We start from the raw sequence: 9,912 nt of genomic DNA on the forward strand, positions 1-9,912 counted from the left end.
GTCTACGTCAAATTGCTTTTTGACACAGCTACCCAAATCTCCAAGCTTTTGTTAAAATGGTTTTAATGCTTAGAACTATTCAAACTAAGTCTGCGAACATTGCTCTAATATAACAAATAACTAGGACAGTGTGTGTATTTCAATCATGGTATTACAATTTTTATTGAAGATTCAATATTTAAACACCAAACTTAAGATGCGCCCTGATTGGGGGGAGTCTCTCGTCTGAAAATAGAAATCAATCGATTGTAAGTCAGTTATAATTCATGGTAATCAATATCGTTTATGACGTAGAATCATATAATCATACATCACATATTACTCGTCGACATTCAAAGGACTTGTAACTGAAGAAGTAGTATTATAGCTTTTTCTTGTTTTTTAAACAGCACTTCAATTTGTTTTCTCCATGCGGCTTTTTATTTTCGGTTATTTCATTAAAAAAAAATTGTAGCAAAAAAAACCCAAAAAACAAAAAACAATTAAAAAAAACAACAAAAAAACAGAGGATGGAAATCGTTGTATATACCTCTATGCAAATGGTGATTAAATCATGGCGAGTTTCCTAACCGCTGGTGTTGTTGTTGTTGTTCAGGAGGAGGGGCAACAAGAATAGGAGCACTGCAACATTGACATTAACATTCATTACAAGCAAATTCCTCGTACAATACATATTAAGACAAAATATTACAATATTTCTCTACTTTCTTCATTCAACTTGTTTTACCACGTTATCATATATTTCATGATCAGAGGTTTGTTATTTTGCAAGAAGAAAATCAACACAAGAGTTCAGCAAAGTTGATTCGTCAAAAATTTTTGTGTGAAAAAATATTAGCGTAGAGAAGAATATACATGTACTTTCCGTTTTACTTACAAAGAAGACCGCTTCCGTTTCCTCCGAAGAGACCGCTCTGTGTTGTCTGGACATTGCCATACAGAAGTTCAAGGGGGAGGGGGGTGGGCTGGGCGGCGACGGGGGTGGGGACAGCGTAGGGAATGTACATGGCTTTACCGGATTTTCCACCGTGACCATGACTATAAGCGATAGATGATCCCATTGATCCCATTCCTACGGATCCCATGGATCCCATTACGTATCCAGAGGAAAGTGGTCCGAAGCCAGCAGATGGGGCATAGCCACCCATGTATATCCTGTAATCATCATCATCATCGAAGAAATCATCAAAACCGTCATCGCCGAACCACTGAGCGTTGACTGCAGCAACGGCGACGAGGGCAAGTATAGCGACGGTGGCAAAGGAACGCATCTAAAAGGGACAATATCATTATGATAGATAATGAAAAATAGATAGCACGTTGGATCAGAGATATTCATTGCTTAGTCAAAACCAATGAAGTCTACCGTACTTTAAAACATATTCTACTTTTTTTTTATAAAAGTTAATCAAAAGTAGTAATATTTAAGAAATAAAATATATTAAAAAGGACACTAAGGTATAAGGAGAGAGAGATTGCGAACGCAGATCAAGATCAAATGCTTTACCTTCGAAGGTGGAGTAGAGTATATGCCAAGCTATCGGAGAAACTGGGTATATATAGGGGTCCGCGAATTTGAATTTTATGCAATCTAAAGTAATTCAAATGGGAAAACCAACACAGTCGGTGATATAAATGTTGCAGGGTTTGCGTATTATGAGCGAATATTTGGGTAATACATGTCTACCCCGGAAGACATAAATGTGCGAGTTACATAATTAACATGTACTGCTAGAGTCGGTAATCAAAACACGGGTACCTTCATTCCATTCTGTAATATAACGTATTTATTTCATTCCATTCTGTAATATAACATGTATTTATTCAATCGATTGTCAAGAAATTATACGTATTAAGCTTAATTGAACTTGAGAAAAGGAAATAATTCATTTTAAAATATATAGAAATTCATTGATAATGAATATTCTTTTCGACTGTTTTATATTTCAAAACACGTTTTAAGATAATTTCTTTTCGCTGTTGCAACGAATACATTAACCAAACTCAGAAGATGCAGGTGATAAAATAGCGCAAATGCCCATTTGGTTAAGTCGTGCAATGATTGTTTCAAATTTAATATTTCCAATTGAAATATTTTTAATAATGAAATAAAAATTTAAAACATTATTAAATAAATTACCTTATGTCTAGTGTTCTTAACACTGAGCCATTTAAGTCACAACAAAGTGCGTTGTTTAAATGCAATATGCAACTTTTATCTTTTAACGAATTAATATACTTGTATCATTTTTCTAAAACGTTCAAATGTTGGGGTAAATAATTTTCAATGCATACATGTAGCAGGTCATTAATCCACGGTTTTGTTGATTGAAATCGGGTTGCTTTCCATTAGACCTTATTTAGACTTTTAAAGAAGTATGTAGCGCAAACCGAAATTAATGGAATTGAAATTCTTAAAAATTACGCTATTTGGAGATTTTGATACGCAACCCCCAGTTTGAATCAACATAATCCAAGTATTAAACGTATTTAAGGGTTGCAAACCGATATTATATTTAATATACATCGTTTGGAATGACATTTTTTTTTTAACAAATATCAAATTTGTTGATATTCTAATTTAATACTATCTTATCTGTCCTGAAATAGGCATTTTACACGCCTTATCCACCCATTTCCTTTTAAAATAAATTCCGATACTTGATCAGATTTTGATATCAGCATGGCGATCAATTGATCAAATGACTATTAGCAGAATACAAGATGAGCTAGACATGTTGAGTCGAACATTTTCAGTTTCCTTAGATTAAATTTTCAAATTTTATTTCATTGATATGTCCAGGTTGAACTTTCTTTGTAAGCACGTTTATGAAAATTTCAAGGATGAAATTGTGGTTTATAAACTTAATAAGGAAGAAAAAACAAAGCTTGATTGCAGAGTTGGCTTTATTTTCAAAGAACTCATTGACGTTTCTCAAAGAAGAAGATATACCGGCATAATCAAACTGTAAATAAATTAATCATTCAAAAGTTACGTAAAAATCAACTAAATAAAATTTCTTCCCTTGCCAAACACGTGACTTCCAAAAGCAAAATATAAATAATTTAAATCCACTTTAATCGTTTTTTATCTGACTTTTAGTGCCCCTCCTTCAAAATTGTAAATGAAAAGGACAAACAAACAAACAGAACCCCTAAAAAAAATTCACTTGGTTTTACTGCAATTTGAAAATTTTTGAATAAAGAAAGTAGCAAAAGTTTTTTAATCGCATCAATTACATTGAGCTGAATGAATAGTTTGAGAGTCTGATTACCAGCTAGTAACCACAGAAATGCCAACTACTGAATACAGCCAATAGGAAGTCTAGTCATTACGTCACATCGCGAAGGAAAGGTGTACATTCTTACGCCATATTGTTACGCCACCAACATTTTTGGATGCACTTTGCAATACTATAAAAGGGGTAGAATAGTCGAATATTGCAGATCAGTCCAACAGATCGAAAGGTAAGCATCGCTGTCCATTTACAGGGATTTTAACATTTCAGTCTGCATTGAAGATATTGTTTGTTTTTATTATCTATTATCAATGAAAAAAAAAACTAGGTTACATCAAAGCGCAAAACGTAATTTTAACTTTCAAAAATAGATTATAATGAAAGATAAAGGACATATGTCCTTAACCCAGCATAAGATATATAACTTTGAAATTAAGCCTATTTTACATAATAATTAGGATTTTTTTTCTTCTCCGTAACGAAATAGCTCTTGTTTTTATCTTGGTTTTTCTTGTCGTTAATATTATCACACAAAACTAAGTGTTTTTTATGATTTGCACAATTGTGAAATGAATAAAAATAAAAAAACTCAAAATTCTGGGACTATCAATATAAAAATTGACATTTTGTTCATTTCAGATGCGTTCATTCATCACCATTGCTGCCGTTATGATGGTTGGCGTTGCCGTGGCCATGGCTGAGGGATACGGATCCAGCGGATACGGAAGTAGCAGCTACGGAAGTAGCGGCTACGGCTACATGTCTTATCCAACATCTGGATCTTACGGATATGGAGGTGGATACGGAAGTGGATATGGATACGGAAGCGGATACGGAAGCGGGTACGGAAGCGGATACGGAAGCGGATATGGAAGTGGATACGGAAAGGGACACGGAAAGAAATCCTCAACTGCTGTGTATTACCCAGTCCCTGTGCCCGTCCAACAGCAAGCCCCTACTCCCCTTCCCCTTCCACCAATCGGTCTTGGAACTGAAGTCGGTACCGGAAACAACGGTCTGTTCGGAGGCAGCGGCATTGGACTTCTTAGTAAGTAGATTATCAACTTGTCATACTTTCATGCTTTTATTCTGATTTATATGCATTCATTATTATCTACATGTAGTGATTAAAGCATCATTTACAACAATGTTTAATCATCTTTTTCAGTGCTGCTTTTCCTGATCCCTCTCCTTTTCAACAACAACAACACTTCCGGTTAAATAACCACGTGATATCCATGCGCTTCGCCGTGAGCCTCTTATTTGAATGGGATAATATTTCGGTCGCAACCTTTGGTCTGGTCTGGTCTGGTCTCCCTATGTTAGGTTGTTACTCTGTTGGATAAAAATAAATTGCTGTGAAAGCAGCAAAACAAAACTTAGCTCTTTGTCATGTTGATTTCAAATGATCTAACGTTTGTCATTCCAGTTGTTATTAGAAAATAATCGGGCATCAAATTAACAAAATAGCATTTGATGCAAATTTAAATAATATTATCAACTGGAAGGTATTTAGTCCATAAACTATTGTAAACATCTGACACAAGTATCTTTCTATTTTGAATGCAGTTGCTGAAAACATAGATACAAATTGGATCAAAATCTTCCTCAAGTTTATATTGGTTAACTAAAACTACAGTGTAAGAAACCAACGGGAAAATGTCCTTTAGCGAAGCATTTCTTCTCAGAAGGGCTATATGAAACCATGATCTCATCAGTTCAAATACATTTGCTCGCGTATGAACCACACATTTCTTAGGGTTTTTTTTTTAATTATAACTTTTTTAAACACATTATTAGTTTTAATGGTGTTCGAATCCAGCCTGGAAAAATCGGTTGTTCGTTCTACACGACGTTATGATTGATAACAACGAACAATTTACTTATTCAAGACATATAATTGTAAAAACTTTTAGAGAGATAATTACATGTAGGTATAGAAAAGTTTTCTTTGATGGTTTATATTAGCTATGAAAGTATCTATATAGTACATATATTTACATAACAAACTGACGCGGGCAATGTTCTCCCTACTGAAATGCTTTCTTTTGTGGTCCATGCGGTTAGGAATGTGGCGATTAATTATCATGATCAGAATATCCTTCACAAAAGTATTAAGAAACCAATTGTAACGGGGCAAGAAATATTAAGAGAATGAAAAATTTGAAGTGGATTGCATAGACGAAAGGCTAGTAGGCACTGTGAAATTTCGTCAGGGGTCAGATATGGAAGTCCGGAAGTTGGATAACGACAATGGTTGATGATAAGTTAAATCAAAGTACTGATAGTACTAAAAAGCGCTAACCTAGCTTGGTTCTAAAGGAAATTTAGCTTTTGCAAGCTTAGTTAGAAAGAATCGATTTGATTTTTATATTTCAGCTTCTGTTTAGGCAATATATTTCCTCATCACTGCGTAACTGCAATGATGTACATAAGCCCCGCACCTTAGATTCACAATATCCCGAACTTTGTATTCACAATAGCCCGTGCACCCCTGAAACTGGTCCCCTAGCCATTTTAAGTGATGCATATTTCTGCTTATAGGGGGCGGTTATTTGATGCACCGGAAGTAGAAGTCTAACGACAATAAAGCGCTTAGCTATGCTTAGCGCTTTGACAAAACGATTTAAACCAAACATTCCATAGTTACACCTTAACTACACATAGTAGATTAGGAAATACGAGTAAAATGCTTACATTAAGATGTATACGATGCTTAAAAATTAAACCCAAAACAGCAAAATTCAAAATAGATAGTGCCACCGCATCACCGAGGTTTTGTAATGAGATCTGCCAAGGGTTTTAGGGAAGCGGAGTGGACCGCTAGCGAAGATATAAAATGTGTATGCGTACCAAAATCTTCAAATAGTGAGATTTTTTTAGAACTTCAATCATGCCTTTTATTTCATAGAGTGGGTGTGTGCTCCATATTTTTTTTTCAATCACAAAAACTTGGAGCGACGACCCACTTTACATTAGATATATCATTTTGTGTCCCAACATTTGTACGTTTCCAGGAAATAATTGAAGTCTGTAAAGTCGTGTCCAAAATCGAATATTGTATTTAAACGACGTGGGTAGAACGAGGCATTTTAGGTTTAGTTTCAATACAAGAAACACTCAAGCCAATTGATATTTTAAAAAAAATTCTTTGCGTTAATTATAATATTCAAACTGACTATCGCTAGAAGATGGCTTTAAAAAAATTGGATTGTACATAAAAAAAAAGAATATATACAAAAGGAAAAACAAAAAAAAACCCCTGAAACTGTATTATACAATTAAACCAAATGGATTTTTGCGCCATCTTGCTCCCCCATCTCCTTTTAAAGTACGATAATATCAGAACTCTTTAATAGATAAGATAATCCCAAAACACAAATGTATGGAAAAATCTGAAGATTAGATGTATCTTTATCATAAGAATTGTACATCGAAACATAACAAATTAACGTTTCGAGGGTTTATAAAACACAATCGTAATTAAAGAAAACTTATTGAATTATATTTGTAATATCTATTTATCAAAACTAATTAAGTCTATTTCATGTGAATGTCATGACCACTGTTTCATGTGTTATATTGTAATACAAGTATGTATATTTTACCTAAAATTATTCATTTATATTTTTGATTGTTATGTAGATAAAGAAACTTTTGATTTTAAGAAAAATTTTACTGAAATATATATTAACGTTTAAAGTGATTGGATATATTAACGCTACAATCATAACCTCCACCCTCCAAACAATAAAGAAAAGTTAATTTGTAATTTTTTCAGATAAAAAGTTGTCATTTTTGAATATATTCTTCATTCTGCTTCTGTACGGAGTTTACGCATAAGCCTCTCTGTTTGCAGCAGAAATACCGCTAAATGACGATTAAGTATTGAATTTTCATGATTTTACAACACTTGAAAGAAGTTCACATGGATACTTGTTTCCATGCACGGCTGTTCCTTTTTTGAGAGTTGCTTTTCTTTAGTTCTTTATATCTGACATGTTATTTGTGGACATGCACATAATATTCAGATCGGATCCTGACGGGTTATACATCCGATCCTTTCCCAATTCAGTTCATAATCCCCACTAAATACTGAACGAAATCAACTTGATTGCAAGAGAAAAGCTGTCAATGTGACAGCAAACTGGGTTTTCGTTTGTGTGAACAGTATTCATAATCCATTTGTCAACCCTGAATTGATAAACACAACACATCCAGAGAAATGGGATACCCTGTATGCAATTTTCTGCGTGAAAATGACTAAGTTCAACAGCTTTTTGAAAAAAAAAATATCAAAAATCAAAATCCAAGTAATATGCACAGCTCTGATATAAGTTCAATTGATCTGCGAAACAACAACTTCCTATCTTGAAAACTGTAGTAGGAGTTATCTGTACGACAAGGGTACCTATTTGCAATATTCTGCGAGAAAATGACTAAGTTCAACGGGTAGTATTTAAAAAAAATTAATCAAAATCAAAATACAAGTTATATGCACAGCTCTGATATATGTTAAATTGGTCTGCAAACCAACAACTTCCTCTTTGAAAACTGTACAGGGAGTTATCCATACAATAGGGGTACCCTATATGCAATATTCAGCGAGAAAATGACTAAGTTCAACAGCTGGTATTTTTTTTCTTCAAAAATTATCAAAAATACAAATCCAAAAAATTTGCACAGCTCTGATATTTGTACAATTGATCGACAAAACAACAACTTCCTATCTTGAAAACTGTAGGAGGTGTTATCTACCCTTTTGGCAGCCACCCGCCCGCCATTTTCACCATTCTAATAACCGGATTTTTCCTTCGGAAAACCCGGTTTAAAAAACACCTTTTTTCCTATCTATTTATTTTGCTTTATTGTCTACTATCAAATTGCCATCAAATGTATCCTTTACAGGAGAGTATCCATTTTTCCAAGTTCCACGTGTTTACGATCCGCATCTGTCCTTCCCGGCATTGTGAGAGATGAGAGTTGAAACCCTTGAGTTGGGATTATCAAGGGGGATGTGCGGCCATCTTGTACATTTGAGAATAAGAGTGTAAACAAGATTCAAACTTTTTCTCAACAAATGGTTGTAGAGAAGACACCAATAAACCCCCTTCATATTTTTTAAAATTTTTAAATCTTCAAAATAAGTCTGTAGCTGCGCAGATCGACGGCTGTTCTGAGTGATTAAAAAGGCATTGTCCTGTTCTTGTATGCATACTTTTCAAACAAAATGACATGTAGGGCTTCATATTTAATGCTTTTATATCTTTTGACAACATTTTTGGACAGAAACAAGCCAGTTCAAGAAATGTTTACATTCTTATTCACAAATGTACAAGATGACTGTGCATCCCTCTTAACAATATTATACTTAAGAGAATGTTAGGTGGCGCGGTACAGGGTTTTTTTTTATACCAATCACTGTGGCCAGGGGATGTGTGTCTTCATAACTCTGTCACTAAAATTTCCCCAGCTCACATTCAGTCAGAATACCTTTAGTTCACTCCTTTATAAGGCCCAACACCAATTTCCGAGGAAAATTGCTACTCAGATCATTTAGTGGTTTTCTGAAATTTTGACCCTTTCATATTTTACCCATTTTTCTACTCCTTTATAAGGCTCAACAACAATTTCTGGGGAAAATTGCTAGTCAGATCATTTAGTGGTTTTTCTGAAATTTTGACCCAATCATATTTCACCCATTTTTCATGTTTTTACAGCTTTATTGGACCTTTCCCAGCTAATTTCCTGCACCTGTACCACATGCATGGCGTACCTTTACATATCAAGAACTTACCGGTGTGTTATTTACTACCAGTTTGTCCCATCCACATACTTTTCGTGTAACTTTACCTCCTTCATTTCACTGTGTAAAGTCAACCAAATAGATAAACCCACAGGTTTAGCATCTTGCTTCTGATTGTCATGTACTTAATATTAGGGGTCTATACATAGTGCATACAAATTTTCATGAACAGACATCCCTTTAACTATAGCTACAGGTCTGTAGCTCCCTGTCTGAAAAAATTCGGATGGACAACCTGGGAGCCCGTTGAAAAAAGTGTATATTTATTGCTAAAAATCTGCGCTATGTTTGGACTTATTAACTTTACTTATACGCACATTCTGTGAAAACAATTAGTACCATTAAATTCTTCATGCAATTTACTACTGTTATATCATCTCTTCACTTGACTTCAATCAACATTGTATTACATATTAGGAATTAATTTATGTTTTCTAATTAGAGAAAATATAGTTACTAAAAACGTCATTTATGAATATTTACATTTTCAAGTGTCTTTGACTAGATTTTGTAATGTACAGTCCAATACACCAATGCCTATTTTGATATTTAATTGTTTTGCTGAAAATTATATGAATTAACGAGGAAAACAAGTAGATGTAATTAAAAAAATCCTTCTTTGAATATTATGGGCCAGTGGGGTGATTAAATACCATTTAGTAAGATCGGTGCGATCAAATACATGTAGGTCATAAAGGCCTTCGGGCTTTATTTGATTTTGTATTACTTAGCTAATTTACTCAAAGAATAATGTAATATTTTTTAAATATTCTCGATTGCAGTAAGGAAAATAAGTTTTTATTGATTTATCAATACTTCATTTTTATTAAATATGTTTATTGGTATCAAAACCGAACCTTCAGTACC

The 9,912-nt window shown here is 33.9% G+C and overlaps 2 protein-coding genes across 2 annotated transcripts; one reads left to right on the forward strand and one right to left on the reverse strand.

Moving 5' to 3' along the window:
* Positions 1-133: 133 nt before the first annotated feature.
* Positions 134-1,292, reverse strand: LOC105342070 (uncharacterized). The gene is made up of 3 exons (XM_011448896.4): positions 878-1,292; positions 530-621; positions 134-225 (listed from the first exon to the last, which is right to left on the reverse strand). The coding sequence occupies exons 1-2, from the start codon at positions 1,269-1,271 to the stop codon at positions 566-568; spliced, it is 450 nt and encodes a 149-aa protein (XP_011447198.2). The 5' UTR covers positions 1,272-1,292; the 3' UTR covers positions 134-225; positions 530-565.
* A 2,105-nt stretch (positions 1,293-3,397) lies between these two features.
* Positions 3,398-4,619, forward strand: LOC105342075 (uncharacterized). Its single transcript, XM_034474662.2, has 3 exons — positions 3,398-3,468; positions 3,879-4,287; positions 4,408-4,619. The coding sequence occupies exons 2-3, from the start codon at positions 3,879-3,881 to the stop codon at positions 4,458-4,460; spliced, it is 462 nt and encodes a 153-aa protein (XP_034330553.2). The 5' UTR covers positions 3,398-3,468; the 3' UTR covers positions 4,461-4,619.
* Positions 4,620-9,912: the final 5,293 nt, after the last annotated feature.

The sequence above is a fragment of the Magallana gigas genome, chromosome 8, assembly GCF_963853765.1.
Source record: "Magallana gigas chromosome 8, xbMagGiga1.1, whole genome shotgun sequence".
Classification (NCBI taxonomy): Eukaryota; Metazoa; Mollusca; class Bivalvia; order Ostreida; family Ostreidae; genus Magallana; species Magallana gigas.